Source organism: Quercus suber, unplaced genomic scaffold (genome assembly GCF_002906115.3).
Source record: "Quercus suber isolate HL8 unplaced genomic scaffold, Cork oak 2.0 scaffold_10, whole genome shotgun sequence".
Lineage (NCBI taxonomy): Eukaryota > Viridiplantae > Streptophyta > Magnoliopsida > Fagales > Fagaceae > Quercus > Quercus suber.
This window is the reverse complement of record NW_027069476.1, coordinates 328646-349575: the sequence shown is the minus strand read 5'-3', so window position 1 is coordinate 349575 and position 20930 is coordinate 328646. Positions and strand designations below refer to the sequence as shown.

Below are 20930 nucleotides of genomic sequence, written 5' to 3'. Positions count from 1 at the left end.
GTTATCATATTCCGCATATTAATTGTTTGGTATAAAGTTTGAATTGGTATTTTTGTATCCGGGGGTCTAAACGTTCAAGGGTGTTTCATACCCATATTGAACTTACAGTACTTTCTATTTATTTTAGTATACGAACTTAATTTTTTTTATTAATAGAATTATTTTTTAAAATACCCCACGTCAGAATATCTATTTTATATTACATTTTATTAAAATACTATTTATGTGTTTGGAGAGAGAGAGAGAGAGAGAGAGAGAGAGAGAGAGAGAGAGAGAGATCAAATCTAAGGTAAGAGAAAAAAAGAATGAAGTATATGAAAACTCATTTAGTGTATAAAACACTTGTGAATATTTAGACTCCCAAAAAAAACAAATTTTTCAATACAAGTTTATATTCAAACAATATATGTGCGGAATATGAAATATAAGTAATACCCAAATAAGTAAACTACTCTAAGCCATTAATTAATTACAACTAGTAGAAATTAAAAGCAAAGAGTAAGGAAAAGAGAGATGTAAACATAAGATAACACCAGTATATGTTATCAAAGAGGAAACCGAAAAATTTGGCAAAAAACCTCTTCGCCGTCCTCTAAGCGGTAAATGATTAATTAGAAAATTAGTTGGGATACATGAATAGCAATAGACCCTCCAAGCCTAATCTACCTAGTGCACCTAAGCCCTTCAAGTTTCTTGCTCTAACAAGGTTACGCCGAACCATGTCTTCTCTAACTTTCTGGATCTCGCAATTAGCCCATTGCATCAACCAATATGAGTTGGTTCTCTCTTGAACTGCTTCCCAAACACCAAGAACCTTCTCACTACTTTGAATTTGGTGAGGTAAGGATTTGGTTTATAATCTTCTCATGGATATGATAATGGAAAAGGTGAGAGTAGATAAATTTGGAGAATCAAGTGTATAAGATTGTGGATGAGTCAATTTAGGGTTTTACTCTCAAAATTCTCTCTGGAAACTCTCTACATTTCCTGGGTATAAGGATATTTATAGTAGGGTATGAGATGGAATGAGAAAAGTCATTTTTCAGCAAAACAGGTTACACTGGCGAGTCACTCATGATTGGGATGAGTCGCGAGTTCCAATTACCAGTTCCTAGACTAGGCTAGACTATACTTTTTGTCTTGTAGTGATTCAGCTAGCCTGACTCTTCATCTTCCTATATGCTTTACACGTGTGATTCATTTTGGCTAGTCACCACTCGCGAGTTAGTTACAAGTTCAGTCGTGAGTCACTTTCTTGTTGCACACTATTGATCAAATTTTCACACCCTCTCACACACAACTCTTACATTATTCCCACCTAAATACAAAGTTTCTAAATGCTGAATTACAAGTAAATTTGGCACGAAATAAAGCCAACACATAGTTGAATAAATTCAACTTTACTGTATAAAATACAAATGAATTGTAACTGTGTAAATATACACGGTTATCGTAGCAATAATGAATATTTACACAATTTTAGTTTAACTGAAGTGAATTGTTTTTTAGTTTAAAAGTGTGTTTGACATTAACTTATAAGCTCAACTTTTAGCCCTCGTTTAAGAGGATGGAGTGGAAAATAATGAAAATAATAATTTTAAAATTTTTTTTTTCTTTGTTTGAGAGTTTTAATAGAGGGAATAGAAAGTTCATTCCCTTATTTGGAAGTTTAAGTAGGAGAGAATGTAATGGGTAGGAGGGAACACTCATTCCTCTTTATTCCCTTAAAACCTTAAGGTATGTTTGGTAACTATTTTTCCCCTTATTTTTTGTTTCCAAAAACAATTTTTTATTTATTTTTGAGACTAAAAAACTCATTTGGCAACTTAAAATGAACAAAAACCAAAAACTGTTCTCAAAACTCAATTTGTGAAAGAAACTAAAAATATGCAAAATGTTGTTTTTAGTTTCTAATTTTCAAAAGCTAATGAAAATGCGTATTTAATTTAATGGACCTGTTTCATTTAATGAGTTAGTATTAGAGTTCAAATCTTAGTAACAACATATTTTAGAATTTTATATTTTTTTCTTTTAAAAACTATTTTTTTTTAAAAAAAATTTCAACTAACCAAACATGTTTTTGATTTCAAAAATATAAGAATTTTTTATTTATTTATATTCTCAAAAACAAGTTTTTGAAAATAGAAAACAAAAACTGTTATCAAATATAGCCTTAAATTTTCATTCTCCCTAAAATTGGGAGGAATTGGAGAAAATGAAATTAGATTTAATGAATTTTTTACTGAAACTCTCAAAATACCCCTATATATTTAGCTATTTATTTTAAAATAAGGGGTCCAATAGTAATATTGTAATAAAACGATTCCATTCATTTTCCACTATGTTACTCCCAAACAAGGTTACTTATATTTAATTCATTTCCATTCATTTATTTTAAAACATCCAAACGTTATTACTTAATTCCATTCTATTTATTTCTTTTTCATTCATTTCCCTTATTTAAATATATCTCATTCCATTCCTTTATGACTATTCATTTCAATTTCATTTCATTCACTTCTGAATCTTGAAACGAAACCTTAGTTTTTAACTTTTATGTACAATTTTTAAAAACCTCACTTTTATCCTGCAATTTTTCACATTATCAAATTTTTTCAAAGTATAAGTATACTTTAGTGTACTTTTAGCAAAAATCTAAATAAGATGTTCTCAAACAGACACTAAATATATAAATTTGACACATTTTTCTATTATACATGTATTGGTGTGCGAATGCTCTGAGTAATAGATATAATAATCAATATTTATATATATCTAAAAGCCGAAGCATAACATTTATTCTTGTTGAACTCTTGTTGCACCATCTCATTGCCACATCATTGGCTACATAATTATTATTTTTCTTATTTATTTTTTATTCCTACTTTTTTACAAAAAAAATATAAATAGATTATTGACTTTACACATTCATCTTGGGCGGTTTTAACATTACATATAATTATACCTTTACATATATATATATATATATAGCAAAGAAAATAACCTTAATAGATTATTGACAACAAAATTTTCCTAATTGGTCCAATTAATCATTATTAAGTTTTATTAATTTTTGATTACGTTTTTCGGTGTTTTTAGATTGTAGGACAGAAAAAAATATTTGAGAAAGTTTGTTTAAAACTAAAAGATAATAATATAATTGATATTTGACATATTTTTCTATTATACACATANATATATATATATATATATATATATATCTACTTTAATTAAGAATTTATTTTTTTTCCTTTTTTTTTTTTACAAAAAATATAAATAATGACTTTACACATTCATCTTGCGTGGTTTTAACATTACATATTATTTTGCCTATACATATTTATTTATTTTAATTTAAATGTTTATAACTAAAAAATGAAATCAATGAAGAATCACAACCAAAAAACAATGTCTATACATATCTATACTATATATAATAATGGAAATTTTGTAATAAATTTTATAAAGCTCTTTATGCACTACATCTTTAGCATCTTTTTTTGTTTTTTTTTTTGTTTTTTGTTTTTTTTTTGCAATTCTTACTTTGTTCAACTTTTCATCTTCTTCAGCCATTGTCTTTTTAGTTCAATCTTTCATCCCTTCCAATAATTTTTTTTTTTTTATATTTTCTTTTGATTCCCTTTAGAATTTAAAATTTTTTTCCTTTATATTTCTTAGATTCTACACTTTCACTTTGTTCAACCTTTCATTTACTACAACCTTCCTCTTCCATCTTAATTTTCATATAAATATTTTCTTACTTTATTTCCACTTCTCTCCCATATTCCTTTCAAGTTGTCCACGACAAAGAGGTCAATACACTTTCTCTTTCTCCAATTTCATTTCTCTTTTGGTGAATTTTTTTTATTGTTTCAACCAATAATTTTTTTTTTCCTTTCTACTAATGGTTCTTTTTGTTATTGTTGATTTAATTGTTACATTTTGTTTGTATTTTTGGTAAATTTGTATAAACTTTTATGCATATTTATGTAGTTTGGTATTCCAATTTTTTGATCACAAGTTCTTTTTCTTCATCCCATTGGTTGGATTTGATTTGGGTTAATAATTAGTTTTTGATACACATATGTGCGAATGTTTGAGTAATAGATAATAATCAATATATATATATATATATATATATATATAAATAGAGACCTCATGTGAAAAAAGATGAGGTTCTGCTAAGTAGTGCATTCTAAGAAAAGAGAACTGAAATATTCTCAAGTGCCACATCATAGATAAGAAGAAATTAAATATTAACTTTTTGTTTTATTTGTTTTAATGTTTCAAAACTTTTCTAATTAAAAAATAAATATTCTTTCTATCCTTCTTTGTATCCTTTTATTCAATATTTCAAGACTTTTCATTTATCATACATACACACAAAACTCTTTGTATTTTAATTCACTATTTTTACCTCTTGCACTTCTACCCCTTTATATATATTTATTCATAGCCCTTTATGTCATCTCATGTCAAATACACACAGACCAAAAGCGATGTCCTTTACCTTCATTCTTTCAACAACACTTACCTAGTTCTAACATTGTTGTTTTATCTAATCCTAACCAATATAAGTTGACTACAACCAAGGAAGAGGGGCTTGCATTTTATATTGAGTGACAACAATGATTACAATTTTAATGTTACAGTTGGACGTTGTGAATTTGTGAGTTTTGTAAATGATGTGATTGATTGTGGATGTTTGGAATTTGTATTTTGTTTTAAAATTAAGTAGAAAGAGACATTCTAAATTAACTTTTATTTTATAATATTCCTACAAAGTTGTTGTTGTTTTTTTTTTTTTTTCATCATGACCTCAATTGAATAATTATAATAGATATATTTGTACAATTTATAATGGTTGCTTTTTATAATGAACTCGTTACTAACAAAGATTTACAACAAGTTTGCTATAATACATACAGAATATTCAGGGAGTGTTTGAATTTCTAGTCTCCATAACTCATAATTCTATTTCCATAATTTATAACTCAAAAATGGTGGGACTCATGACTCAAAAGCTTGTTTGGATTTCAATAACTCTGTTTCCAGTTTTTGTTTCCATCACTCAATTCTCTGATTTTTGAGTGATGAATTATGGAAACTGAAAACAGCTCAAATGTGTTTTCAATGACATTTTTGTAATTAAACACACATAGAGAGATCCATTGTCAAAGTCAACCGCAACTTTTGACCATTTTTTTTCTTTTTTCTCCACTATCTCTATTGGCTGGGTTCTTTCTTTTTTTGACCATTTTTTTTCTTTCTTCTTCATTGTCTCTGTTGTCTGGGTTTTTTATTTTTTATTTTATTTTTTTATTCACTAGGTTCGGTGAGTTTGGGTAATGGGGGTTGAAGAAAAAGAAAAGAAATGTAAAAGTTGCACCAAGTTATAGATATGGAGCCCACAAATAGTTGCAAAATATTGATTGATGACAAGTAAGTGATGGTGCCAAACAGAATGGAATATTTTAAGTAGTGAATGATGAGTAATGAATAATGAATTACGAAAATTGAGTAAAGAGTACCGAGTGATTAAAAAAATACCCAAACAAAGCGTCAGTAACTTACTAGTTTATTATTAAAAAAGAAACTTGTAAGGCCATGTCCGTCATTTACATGACAAAATGACACGTACTTTGTAGTTTTATGATTTTATTTCTATCTTGCAACTTGCAACTGGCAAGTTGGAGTTTTTATTTTTTCGGGGGGTGTTAAAATGCAACTTGCAAGTCAAACGGTATGCCCAACGAGGCAACGATTCGGTCTGTGGAAGTCCTATAAATTAAGTTTAGGCCCGGACACTTTAGTAGCGATGCAAAGCTCTCACAAGTCACAACTGTGGAAAAAGAGCGTGTAAGAAAAAAGGTATGGCTGTGGAAGAAGCAATAGATGAATACACTCAGGATGGGACAGTGGATCTGAAAGGGAACCCAGTCCTTGGATCCAAGAGAGGTGGATGGAAAGCTTGCTGGTTTGTCGTTGGTAAACTCTCTGACTCTCCTCTCTATCTCTAAAATAAAACATTGAACCTTCGATTGGTGTTTTATCCACAATCCACTCCTACATACCTTTACAAGGCCACTGAACTTTTTAAGTTTATTGTGTTTGTCTCGCCTGCAATGGCTCCTCGAAACTTGGGATGCCTGTATTTTTTTTATTCTCTGGTGGTAAGTGAGTGGGTATATCTATTTATTTGTAAAGTTAGCTAGCATGCCCTTTACATGGCTTATTAGAACTAAAATTAGATTATGACCTTTTTATAATCATTAATTTAGCTCCATTTGAGAAACATCTCACATCTGATGGAGTAGATTGTTATTGGAATAGCTTAGATATATAATTCATGGCTATAGCTGTGTTAGGTCTGATCCAATATTTTCTTGATAAAACCTTGAAAGTTCAACAGTAATTAGTTTTTTTCCATCCTACAGAGGAAGATGGACTTTCTATTCTTACTATTCCATCTCACTTTCTTTTTCTTTTCTTTATTTTTTAAAAGTTGTCTTAATTTCTTCTTTGCTAGTCATAAATAAGAGAAAGAAAGTTCTGTGTCCATAAGTCCTGCTCTCCTTTACTAAGAGACTCAGCTGGTTTGAAGTCTTCCTTCCCATTAATGTTTCAACCATCAAGTTATAGAAAAGTAAAGTTTAGTTGGCATATTCCCATCTTCTCTCTTTAAAGGAGTTCATCATGCATATTTTTCAATCATTGAAAGTTTTAAATTTGTCCCAAATGAATATTTCGAAGTTTTAAGGTTTGTTTTTTTTTTTGAAAATATTATATACACATAGGTTCGTTTGGATAGCACTTATTGTTGTTGAAAGTTGCTAAAAACTGATTGTTACTGAAAATACTGTAACAAAATAATTTTTAAATGTGTAAATAGTATCGTGAGACCCACTTTTAATATTAAATATTACATAAACAGTACATGAACAATATACGTATAGTATATACATAGTATTTTTTTTCTCCTAAAAGTCAATAAATCTGGCTGCTTAAAAAAAAAAAAAAACTGAAAATACAATACTCTCTGACTCTCCTCTCTATCTCTAAAATAAAACATTGAACCTTCGATTGGTGTTTTATCCACAATCCACTCCTACATACCTTTACAAGGCCACTGAACTTTTTAAGTTTATTGTGTTTGTCTCGCCTGCAATGGCTCCTCGAAACTTGGGATGCCTGTATTTTTTTTATTCTCTGGTGGTAAGTGAGTGGGTATATCTATTTATTTGTAAAGTTAGCTAGCATGCCCTTTACATGGCTTATTAGAACTAAAATTAGATTATGACCTTTTTATAATCATTAATTTAGCTCCATTTGAGAAACATCTCACATCTGATGGAGTAGATTGTTATTGGAATAGCTTAGATATATAATTCATGGCTATAGCTGTGTTAGGTCTGATCCAATATTTTCTTGATAAAACCTTGAAAGTTCAACAGTAATTAGTTTTTTTCCATCCTACAGAGGAAGATGGACTTTCTATTCTTACTATTCCATCTCACTTTCTTTTTCTTTTCTTTATTTTTTAAAAGTTGTCTTAATTTCTTCTTTGCTAGTCATAAATAAGAGAAAGAAAGTTCTGTGTCCATAAGTCCTGCTCTCCTTTACTAAGAGACTCAGCTGGTTTGAAGTCTTCCTTCCCATTAATGTTTCAACCATCAAGTTATAGAAAAGTAAAGTTTAGTTGGCATATTCCCATCTTCTCTCTTTAAAGGAGTTCATCATGCATATTTTTCAATCATTGAAAGTTTTAAATTTGTCCCAAATGAATATTTCGAAGTTTTAAGGTTTGTTTTTTTTTTTGAAAATATTATATACACATAGGTTCGTTTGGATAGCACTTATTGTTGTTGAAAGTTGCTAAAAACTGATTGTTACTGAAAATACTGTAACAAAATAATTTTTAAATGTGTAAATAGTATCGTGAGACCCACTTTTAATATTAAATATTACATAAACAGTACATGAACAATATACGTATAGTATATACATAGTATTTTTTTTCTCCTAAAAGTCAATAAATCTGGCTGCTTAAAAAAAAAAAAAAACTGAAAATACAACTTTACTTTGAGTGAAAAGTAGTGCTATCTAAACCGGGTCATAGTAGTTATATAGATGAATCTTGAAGGTGCTTCTAACTAAAGTCTCGATTAGGAGAATTGAATTCAGAACTCAAAGATAACGTGAGGCCTAAAAAGATTAATATTTATCCTTTCCTTAGACTGGCTGAGAGAGTCTAAGACGACGAGTTCTCTCTCTCTCTCTCTCTCTCACACATCACGTAAATTAATGATGTCCACATGTCACCCCGTACCTATTTACAATTTTGCATTGACTATAGACACCAACCGCTCACTTTCCCACAACTCGTATGTCATAAATAACATCCTTTATGTATTTATCTTTTTTTTTGGTAAACATGTAATCATTTATCTAAAAAGAACAAAATCTTCTGATATTTTTTAATTTATACTCAATTACTTATTTTATTTTATTATTATATCAAATTTTTTTAGGTATTTTTAAGATTTGCTTATCTATTTTAATTGATTGTATTAGTTAGAGTTTCAGTCTTTATAATATCAAACTACTATTACAAAAGTTAGATAATTATGTAGCGGTATTCTATTTATGTAATGTATTATAAATCTATTTAAAAAGTTCTATATATTATTTTTGTGTTTGTATATTCTAATAAGTATTACTGTTTTTTTCTATAAAAAAATTTAATAATGAGAAAATTAATGGCCATAGTATTTTGGGTCATAAATTTTTACCATAATATGAAGCAAATTGTGAATGGTGGAGGAAAAAAAAAAAAGATAGATGAGAAAGTGATGGACAATTATTCACATTTTTTTTTTTTAATATTAGAGTGGTGGCAAGAATTATGGCATAAAAATTGTACTAGTCTTATAACAACTCAAAACTCCTAATTAATCCGCCTAATTGTGGGTAAGGTTTTTTTTTTTGGTCTTTTTAGTTTTAAGCACGTCCAAGCTCCAATCTAATCATTTTTTAGTGTTAGTCGGCAGCAACCATTGGTGACCTTTTATTTATTTATTTATTTATTTCTTCTTTTGACTTAACTGTGCAGTGTATGAGGTTTTTGAACGCATGGCCTATTATGGTATATCCTCCAACCTGATCGTATATTTAACAAATAAGCTCCATCAGGGCACGGTTACCTCTTCCAACAATGTCACCAATTGGGTTGGCACCATTTGGATGACTCCAATCTTGGGTGCTTACATTGCTGATGCTCATCTCGGCCGATATTGGACGTTTATTATCGCATGCATAATCTATCTCTCGGTAACGTCTCATTCATTTTACGAATATAAATCCTTTGTTTCATTTTTACTTATTTTAATTAACGTGTCATTCTATTTGCATAATTATTCCTCCATATAGGCACACTACTCACTTAATTACCTGTCTTGATATACCTGATTGAGTAGATAAGAGCTATTACTTGCACGACTTAATAGAACCGTAGTGAGTCCCTAACACGTGTTTTAGAAGTTTAGTCAAGTTAAAGATGATAAATTTAGGTCCATTTGGATATAGCTGAAAATTGAAAATTGAAACTGAAAACTAAAAAACACTGTAGTAAAATAATTTTTAAATGTGTAAATAGAATCGTGGGACCTATTTTTAATAAAAAAGTTACTAAAAAGTGAAATTTGTAGGTCCGTAAACAGTGAAATTTGTGCTGAAAAGTCAATTATTGCGGCTACTGTTCATTAAACAGTAGCCGCTACAGTGCTACTACAGTAAAAAAGAGCTGGAAACGCGTAAAAAAAAAGTTGAAAAAACATAGACGTCAAATGTAAACGTGCCAGCCAAACGAGCACTTAACATTAAATTTTTTGTAAAAGATTTGTATTAGATTGTGACAATTTATACATACATACATATATATATAGAGAGAGAGAGAGAGAGAGAGAGAGAGAGAGAGAGAGGCTGAACTCCGCAAAATCTTTATCTTTAGTCCAAAGGGAATCTTACCTAGCTATGACATTTCCTGTCTATTTCAATACTACGACACAGCTATGATTTTTCTCTTCTAGAAAAAACCGGATAATTACTAGCAAAGAAGTCTATTTTGTCCATGCATGGAATATGAATGATTGACTTGGAATTCTATTGTTATAACGCATGCGCAGTAGCTTCTCATCATCACTCTAAGATAAGGCTGTGCTATTCTTTTTTCTCCTAATAATATTGGTTGTTTAGAAAGTGGACCACGGGTTTGTCACACCTGGACTGTTCTCCTTTTTTGACAAAAACTTTTAGTAGTTTTTGATTTTTGTCTAAGTAGGTATTTATTTTATTTTTATTATTAATTTTTTATTTAATAACAAAGTTATTTTTGAAAATAAATTAATTTTTGGTTTCTTATCATACATTTAGGGTTTGTTTGGGATCTGCTGAAATTAAAAACTTTTTTTTTTAAAGTACTATAGATAAATGTAAAAGTTAGTTGAAATAGTACAATAAAACCCATAAATAGGACCAAAAAGTGCAGTAAAACTTATGGATAGTTACAAAAATAAACTGAATAGTAAAATTAGTTGGCAAAAATAATTTTTGTCAAACGGACACTTAGCATGCATTTGGATTACATTTTGAAGATAAGATTTTTGTGTTTTGCTGAAAATTTGGTAGGTCCCATGTTACTGTTTATATACTATTTGGTATTATTTATCACTTTTTAAGTATTATTTATGAGCTTATTGTACTATTTCAACTAATTTTTATCTTTATCTAAAATACTTTTAATAATAAATTTTTAGTTTAAGCAAATTAAGTAATATATAAAAATTATTAAAAAAATTATATTTTTTATATTATATTTAACAAATAAGTTAGTGTGAGATATGTAAATTTATCTTTACAGAATAAGTCCAATTTAAAACTTGCCGGTTGTCATGTCGAGTCTAATAAGTCCAATTTACAGAACTGCGTTCCCATCATGTGTCTTGACCCAATTCCCCTAATAATTTTACTTTTATTGCCTTCTAGAAACCGAATTTAATGAATCAAGGATAGACACTTGTGAGCAAGTGGGCTGAGAGAACAAAAAGAAAGAAATTAAGTTGGCTGGGTTGGTGGGAATTTGAAAAAGAAATAGGAAAAATGTTAAAAAAAAAAAATCTAAAACTATAACACGGAGAGGCTTGTGCAAACTATAAAATGTTTTTTTTTTTGGTTCCTGAAAGAAGAAAAGTTATACCTAACAAATATAAACACAGATTTTAAGAAGTTTGAAAAATTCACGTGTAGGATAACCACGACAGTTTACCTAAACAGAGAGATTTTGACTTTAGGGTCACAATTTTTTAAATAAATATCATATAATAAGCTAGGGGGCTGTCATCGTTACTATACCATATGTGCAGAATTTGAATTTTAATATAAAGGATTTAAATTTTTTCTTTTCCAAATATAATGGGGTGGGTCATGGCCAACTTGGCCTAATCTTGTTGGTAATGGAGATCTATATTAAACCAGTTGCCAATACCTGTCACTTTTTATTTTATCTTATTTATTTATTTGTTAACAAATCTACCTGTCACCTTTGGTGCTTATTCCCATTTGATCACCCAATATTCCCATGCAAAAATCAGGCCTTGTGTAATATTTGTGCTTTGCCAAGTATTGACTTTCTCACTTTATAAATTGTTATGGAATAACTTTTCAGTCACACACACAAATGATAAATTATCCATTTTTTAGTAACACTCCTCTCTATACGTGTGAGCTGCTTTGAGTGGGTTGAATTTTTTTAAAATAGAAGATATGGTAGAAACATTGATTGAATTTAAGACCACTTATTTTGATAAAAAATATAAAATTATTGATTGTTCAACTGTTTAAATAATTAAGAAATTGTGAATTTAATATTTTAATCATTTTTATATAATTAAAAAAATTTATTGATTATATTTTTTTAAAGTGTCATCAATCATATTCATTAATATATCAACTTGTAAATCTTTAATAATAAAATTGATAGTAGTTTTGACCTTTTAATTTTTTGTTTTTTATTATCTTTGTATGCAAAACACCCAACGGCAATTAATCATGCATGGAGAAAGAACATTTTTGTTCAAATTGTGGAAATTTTATGTGGCTGAATTGGTGTTAACTATATATTGACAGGGAATGATACTATTAACATTGTCGGTTTCACTGAATAGCCTAAAACCGCCTCCATGCAATGAAGTCATCGTGGGAAACTGTAAGAAAGCATCGACCTTACACCTTGCAGTGTTTTATGGTGCACTATATACCTTGGCCGTGGGAACAGGAGGAACCAAGCCAAACATCTCCACCATTGGTGCAGACCAATTTGATGAGTTTAACCCCAATGGCAATTAATCATGCATGGAGAAAGAACATTTTTGTTCAAATTGTGGAAATTTTATGTGGCTGAATTGGTGTTAACTATATATTGACAGGGAATGATACTATTAACATTGTCGGTTTCACTGAATAGCCTAAAACCGCCTCCATGCAATGAAGTCATCGTGGGAAACTGTAAGAAAGCATCGACCTTACACCTTGCAGTGTTTTATGGTGCACTATATACCTTGGCCGTGGGAACAGGAGGAACCAAGCCAAACATCTCCACCATTGGTGCAGACCAATTTGATGAGTTTAACCCCAAAGAGAAGGGTCATAAGCTTTCCTTCTTCAATTGGTGGATGTTCAGTATCTTCTTTGGGACCCTCTTTGCCAATACAGTTCTTGTGTATGTACAAGACAATGTAGGATGGACTTTAGGGTATGGGCTTCCAACCCTTGGACTAGCAATATCTATTGCCATCTTTGTGGCTGGCACACCCTTCTATAGACACAAGGTGCCCACAGGGAGTCCCTTCACAAGGATGTCAAGGGTTATAGTTGCTGCTATAAGGAAATGGAGGGTGACTATCCCTAATGATATTAAAGAGCTCTATGAGCTTGACTTGGAAGAGTATGCAAAGAAAGGAAAGTACAGGATTGATTCCACACCAACTATGAGGTATGTATTTCCTAAACGTTTACTTGTATCAATTGGCTACATTGTTCTTGTCTATTACAATGGAGAAGAAATTAAAGGCTCACTTGTGAGAAAAAGAAAATAAGAGGAATGTATATAAACAAGACAAGAAAAGATATGGTTGACCCTAAATTCTACCCTAACTCACTTGTAAGGTTAAAATTTATCAACCATCTTGTTAGATTTATTCTGTGTCAATTTGCTTGTAATTTGGCACTTAGTAACGCTGTATTTAGGTGGGATTCATGTAAGGGTAGTGTGTGAAGAGAGTGCGAAGAAAAGCTCAAGTATGTGCAAATAAGCAGACTTTTGCGGCTAGGACTCGTGGCTGACTCGTGATTGGCAAGCCGCCAAATGCTGGCACGTGAGATGCACACAGGAGAGCTGAAGGGTCGCGCCAACTGTTGCACTACAGGACAAAAGTCCCAGGTTGGCCAGGTCGTTATGTCGCGACTTGAACTCGCGACTTGGACAAGCCGCGAGATTAAGCCGCCAACCAGCCCTGTTTGGCAAAAACTGTCTCTTCGTATTCCAAACATACACCACTATATATAGATCCTTATACCCACTAAATTGAGAGAGCTTCCAGAAAGAAAATTAAGAGAGAAACCCTAGTAGAAAAACAAGATTGCCTCGTCTCCAATCTTCACTAAGAGACTCCTTAAATTCTTCTACTCTCTTCCTCTCCATTAATACATTCTTGAGAGGCTATTTACCAAATCCTTGTCTCAACACACCCACGTCTGTAAGAAGGTCTTTTGGTGTTAAGGGAAGCAGTTTGGAAAGGAACCAATGGTTATTGGTTGATGTTATGTGCTATAGCGGGATCTGGTAAGTTAGAAAAGAAAAAAGGTTCGACACAACCTCGTTGGAGCAGGATGCTTGGAGGGCTTAGGTACCTGGGTAGATTAGGCTTGGAGGGTCTACTGCTGTTTATGTATCTCAACTACATTTTCTAGTGGATTATTGACCGCTTGGAGGGCGGCGGAGAGGTTTTACGTCGAAGGCTTCGGTTTCCTCTTCAATAACACATCGCGTGTTGTCCTTGTGTTTGCATCTCTCTTCCTTTATCTTTGCCTTTTATTTTCTGCTGTGGATGTGTTTATAATTGACTTAGATAGTTTATCAATTCTGTGTTTAGCTTATGTTCATGTTCCGCACATTAATTGTTTGATAATAAGCTTGAATTGATATTTTGTAATTTGGGGTCTAAACGTTCAAGGGTGTTTTATATACATATTGAACTTTCATCACTAATTAGGTGTTTATAAAAAACAAAGGGGAAAAAAAAAAAAAAAAACAAAAGACTCTCTAATTAGGTAAATTTTGATAGAGAGCTCACACATTAAGTCTAATGATACAACAAATTTTACAAATGGTGAAGTTGCAAATTGTTATTGGTGTATGGTCTCGATGAAAGTGATTTTGCAGTAATATGCCAGTTTAACAAGTTGTAAAATTTGTTTGGTTTAGAACATTGTTTGTTGGAGAGCTTAAGAGAATACTTAATCTGAACAATTTTGGCCATCCCTCCAACATAGTTAAAGTGGCATTTTACATTAATCCCAAGTCTAGCTGTTGAGTTTAACCTATCCTAAACTTGATATGCAATAATCTTCTGCATTTGTCCTAATCTTACTTAATGTTGCACTCAATCAGCTTCCTTACCAAGGCATCTGTGAAAACCGGCTCAACGAAGCCATGGATGCTATGCACAGTTACACAAGTTGAGGAGACCAAACAAATGCTACGAATGATTCCCATCCTGGTTGCCACGTTTGTACCGAGCACAATGGTTGCTCAGATCAACACCCTTTTCGTCAAGCAAGGTACCACTCTTGATAGAGCCATGGGCAGCTTCAAAATCCCCCCTGCAAGTTTAGCTGGATTTGTAACCATTTCCATGCTTATCTCTGTGGTGCTCTATGACCGGTTCTTTGTAAGGATTATGCAAAAGTGGACTAAAAATCCTAGAGGTATCACTCTCCTTCAAAGAATGGGTATTGGGCTTGTCATCCACATTTTGATAATGACAGTCGCATCTCTAACTGAGAGATATAGACTTAGTGTGGCTAAGGAACATGGGCTAGTTGAAAATGGAGGACAAGTGCCTTTAACCATATTCATTTTGCTCCCTCAGTTCGTGCTTATGGGAACAGCAGATGCATTTTTAGAGGTTGCCAAGATTGAGTTCTTCTATGACCAGGCACCAGAAAGCATGAAGAGTCTTGGGACTTCCTATTCCATGACTACCCTGGGAGTTGGAAACTTTCTGAGTAGTTTCCTTCTTTCAACAGTTTCCCACATAACCAAGGAGCATGGTCACCAAGGATGGATTCTAAACGATCTGAATGCTTCTCATCTTGACTATTATTATGCATTTTTTGCGGTACTGAACTTCCTAAACTTTATTTTCTTCTTGTTTGTAATTAAGTACTATGTGTATAGGGCTGAAGTTTCGGATTCTATAAAAGTGCTTACAGAAGAATTGAAGGGAATGACAGAGATTAGAGGCTGATGGATGGAGAATAATAAAAATCATACAGAAGTCAAAGCTGATAGTCTACTTTCTGATAGTTCTATTAAACAGCTAGCTATCTTTGTGGACAGTCTATTCCATATATTAGAGTTCCTATTGTTGTTATAGCTTTCGGGTGATGGTAGTTAAATATAGTGTATTTCTGATTTTCGTTTACCTGACTGGGGAGAATGTGTTGGAGAAATAATGCACTAACAGAATTTAATGTTCACACTTAGTTTAATAGAAAGAAGAATGAAATACAGTTGTCCGAATGACCACAAGTGTTTGTCTTGAACTCCCCACCTTTTGAATGAAGTTTTTTTACTCATTATCAACATTTGTTAATAAATAGAATACTTCGAACGAGTTCAGTCCTTCATCTTAGACCGGCTAATAATATGCAACTTAATAATTTTAATTGCTGAATTTTCTTTATTCATCGTCAACATTTGAATTTATACAAGACAAGAGTTTCAAGTAGATAACGATAAATATTAACTTCCTATATTCTATCAATAAAACTAATCTAAATCCACACTAATTTATTTAAATAAATAAAATATATGCAAAAATGTAAAATTGACCTTCTAACTTTCACATTTTTTCATTTCAGTTCTTTAACTTTCAGTTTTTTCATTTCAGTTTTCTAACTTTCAATTTTTGTCAATTCAGGACTCTGCTAGAACCTTAGTTAGTGGCTGCTATTAGAACTCCTGAAACGACGCCGTTTTGCTTTTATTTATTTATTTATTTGAAATGAAAAGAAAATAAGAAAAATCTAAAAAAAGAAAAGAAAAGAAAAAGAAAACATGGATAATAAGACAACGAGGACTAAGACGGCAAGGACTCATATAGCAAAAACATTTCCAGTGAGTGGACGCCAAAGGTGATTAAGTTATTTGATGGGGGCAGAAGAGAAGTATGGGAGTAGATTGGTGTAGCTGTCCACATGATACAAGGATGACTCATCGAGCTGCTCGAAATGTGAACCAAAACATGGATAAATTATATTTCAATTTTGTTTTGATTTTAGGGGAAGGGGAACAACGTCGTCGTTCCCCTTAATGTCCCCCCCCCCCCCTCAAATTTTTCTTATTTTCTTTTAATTTTGAATTATAAAAAAAAAAAAAACAAACAAACAAACAAACAAACAAACAAACAAACAAAGCAAACAAACAACACAAACAAACATGTAAAACGGTGTCATTTCAAGAGTTTTAACAGTAGCCACTAATTGAGTTCTAACGAAATCCTGCATTGACAAAAATTGAAAGTTAGAAGCCTAAAATGACAAAACTAAAAGTTAGATGACCGAAATGAAAAAAAAAAAAAGGTGAAAGTTAGAGAGTTGGTTTTGCATTTTTGCCTAAAATATATCTCCATTATTATTCATCCAATACTGATTAAAATAAAGGGTCCAGTTAATGTATGTTCTTAAAGCATACATTAATAATCTATTTTAGGAAAAATTTTATGGAGAATTGAAAGAGTTGTCACAAAAGTTTGACTGTTTTTACAATTTTCGATAAAAAGTTTTCTAAAATGGTTTACTAACATATGCCTTAAATGCATACATTAATAAAACCCTTAAAATAAATTACTCATATAACATTTATCTCCCCTAGAAAACGCCCTTGTCCTCAAGGGTCTTTCTCATTTTTCTTTTTATTCTTCCTCCTCTTCCACAAAGTACTTCTCTTTAATTTCTAAAATGTCGGCCTTTTGGATTTGATATGCCTTCCTTTTTTGCATTTTTCAATCATTTTACTTTTGATCGATATGCACTTAGCTTTAGAAATAGGTTACAAGTTACAATCTTTATATTGTTTTGTGAACGTACTTGTCCACTCTTTAAGACCTTGTTACTACTTGTTAGTTGCACGAACCTGCAATCGTTGAAAGCTTTTTTATGTTTTTGTGATTTTAGTTTTCCTCCTTTGTGCCATTATTTTAGGACCCTCCACTGTTATGGTGCCTTTCATGGTTGTCCATTGCATAAGCCTGCAAGTTCTCCCTTTCTCTGTGTGATATGTGTAGAAAAGGCAATATGGTAGTCCATGAACTTCCAAAGTAGTTTAATTAGTTTTGCAAGGGCTTCTTTTGACTTGGGGTTTTCCTTTTAGGGTATTTGCTGCAAGAAGAGACCAGGGAAGAAGAAATTCAAAAGGCACAAGGCGCACAACAAGAGAAGGAGAGATAAAAGCAGCTATGCCCAACCTTAACACTTAATAAAAATAGCAAAGTTAGGAACATAACAAAATTTCACAACATTTTCAAATTAGCCTATTCGACATAAGGACTCATCATCATCATTTGCAATTTATAATTTATAATTAAACTATAAATTATATTTGGAATGTTATGAAATTGTTGTGATTTTTGTTATGTTTATATATAGCATGACTCCTACATACCTGTGTACAAGAAATTATTCAGTCTTTTAGGAGGACCACGTCAGCAATGCCTAATGGTCCACATGTAATAATATAGTGCCGTCTGTTCAATTTAATTGAGCGATCATTCATGCCACCATCCAAATAAAAAGTAAATTATATATTCACCATGAACCCCCACTCCTAATCTATGGTGCGATTGGTCTTCTAAAAATAAAAGATCACAGCTACATCAACATTTCAAAATCAATTATTTATATTAGGTTTAGCTAACTTTGGGGTTTCTATGCCTAGGCCTTCACAGCATCAAGATAGAAGAGAAGACAAAACCTAGGCATGGAAGGAGTATGATAGGTTTAGATATGGAATGGTGGCAACATCAAGCCCTTGTTTGCCCCTAAGGAAAAGTCTAGAATCACAAAACTTTTCACAACTTCGAGCCACAATTGTGACATGACAGAGTGTGATTGGTGAAGAAAAAATGGTGGGTCCTTTTGAAAGTGATGATTAACCATTCATAGTTTATAATATCAAAGTTGTGGCGAAAAAATTGTGGAATAATTTGTGATCTAACTATTCATGACGTGGCTTGGGGAGTTTTGACTTTCCATAAAAGGATGAGTTGACTCACACTTGCAGTAGATGAATATTGGTATGGGGTCCTATTTATTTTGATTTTGTCACTATTGTTGATCCAAACATGTCGATGCTATTAGAGCGATTTAGAATAATTTTTTTTTTCTTCTAATGAAAGGAAATATAACGAGTTTTATTGAAATTCTTTCTATCCTTAGCCTTCGTTTGGGAGGAGGGAATCGAGTTGAATGAAAAAAAATATTTTTAAAATACTCTTCCATTCCCTTGTTTGGGAGTTTCAACGGAGGAAATTGAAAGTTCATTATCTTGTTTTGAAGTTTAGGTGGGAGGAAATGAAATATTTAGGAGGGAACACTCATTCCCTCATTTTCCCTCAAAACCTAAATTTTCATTCGCCCCAAATTGGGAGGAATATGAGGAAATAGAATTAGGTTTAATGAAAATTTTATTGAAACTCCTAAATTATCCCTTGAATCTTAGCCCTTTTTATCTCAACCAGTCGTATGAATATTTTTGCTCTCTCTTTGTTGCTCTTTCTTTCTCTCACTGCTGTTTTGATTTCATTGATATATTTACTATTAAAAAGCTTTTGTTAACATGTGTATTCTATGAATGCTAGCGTATCTTGTGAGTTTTTCACTTGCATGAAGTTTAATTCCTATTATTGTCTTTTGTGTGAATGCTAGTGTACTATACGTATTCTACAATTATTCATTGGTTTCTTCAAAACTGTATGATTACCTACTTGTCTTAGACCCAACTAGCTGAACCCAACTATTAAATTTTCACTTGTATGACGTTTAATTCCTATCCTTTTCTTTTGTGTGAATGCTGGTGTGCGTGTTGTGTAATTATCCATTAGTTTCTTCAAAACTGTATGACTACGTGCTTGCCACAAATAATTAGTTTTGAATGTTAAATTAAGTCAATTTGTTTTAATCAAATAGACTTTAGAATCATTAGACGATAGAGCCTTAGTTTTTGAATTTAAAATAATTAAGTCCAAATACCTTAATAAATTGCGTTTGAGTTATTGGTCTATTGTGCAACAAGTTGTTTATGTTATTGAATCCCAAACAAAATTAATGTTTATAGTTTAACAGTTTTATTTTTAGATTAATTGTAACACATTCATAATTAGTTAGACTATATCATCTCAAAGCATCTTTTATAAATACAAAGGTCTTGTAAAATAATCCAATGAGAGGAACCATTTACACCATTTTATCCAATTTCTATTTTCTTTATTATTATGATAGAACATGTGCCCATAATTTTTTTAAGTAGGAATAATATCATAACTAATTTTTTACTTAGATGGATTTGAATGATGAGGTACTTAAGACCATGAGCGCAAATGTGTCCTATTGACACTAATGTCTAGGCCTAAAAATTAAAAAAAGTGTGGAATTTCTTGGCTAACTTTAGATTTGCTTTATTTTGTTATTTTATTTTGTTTTGGCAAGACTCATCACATAAGTTTTTTTATACTACGTATGGACCTTAAAAGATATTTGTTTGCATTTTAGACAATGTTTATTTTGTTGACAATAAATATGTGATGTGTGAATTGCTTTGAATTTTGTTGACAATAAATATGTAGTTTACTATTATTATTATTTCTTTGAATTTTGAAAGTAAATAATAAGCAAATTCACATGGAGTGTAAATTAGAATAATTTTTTATGTTCTTTAAAATGAGAGGTATAATAATAATGTTATTATAAAATAATTCCATTTCATTTCTTTGAATGTCACTTCCCAACAATGTTACTTACATTCCATTCATTTCCATTTCTTAATTTTAAAACATCTAAATAATATTTTTTTAATTCCATTCTATTCTATTCCTTTCCCTACTTAAATACATTTCATTTCTTTAATGACCATTTCATTTCATTCCCTTATGAACTCTCAAACAAAGCCTTAGTTTTCTGTTTCTCAGAAACCAACGACTAATTTAAGTGAGAAAGAAAGACGGTAAACAAGTGTTTAGGACAAAAAATGTTCTGTTATTTAAAAAAAAAAAAACCCTTGGCCTACCAATTACCAAACCAAGGATTAAAGATGAAAACCTCACCTGCGCAGCACGTACTCCATTTCCAAAATGTACCTATGATCAAAAATTTTTTAATTCAATTTATTGAAATGTAAATAAGATCAAATTCTCAAAGTTAGCTTAACAGTACATAAAATGAGATCATTGAAACTTAAGGGTCTACTTAGTTGGAGGAGTGGAAAAGTTGGAGGATAGAAAATTGGTGGAAAGATGGAAAAATAGAAGAATAGTAAAGATTGGATGTGTTTAGTAACTATTTTTTCCCCTTATTTTCTATTTTTAAAAACAATTTTC

The 20930-nt window shown here is 31.3% G+C and overlaps 1 protein-coding gene across 1 annotated transcript; it reads left to right on the top strand.

Annotated features, from left to right (window-relative positions):
- Positions 1-5697: 5697 nt before the first annotated feature.
- LOC112015175 (protein NRT1/ PTR FAMILY 5.2) lies at positions 5698-15761 on the top strand. The gene is made up of 4 exons (XM_065777511.1): positions 5698-5988; positions 9113-9330; positions 12483-13048; positions 14726-15761. The coding sequence occupies exons 1-4, from the start codon at positions 5874-5876 to the stop codon at positions 15582-15584; spliced, it is 1758 nt and encodes a 585-aa protein (XP_065633583.1). The 5' UTR covers positions 5698-5873; the 3' UTR covers positions 15585-15761.
- Positions 15762-20930: the final 5169 nt, after the last annotated feature.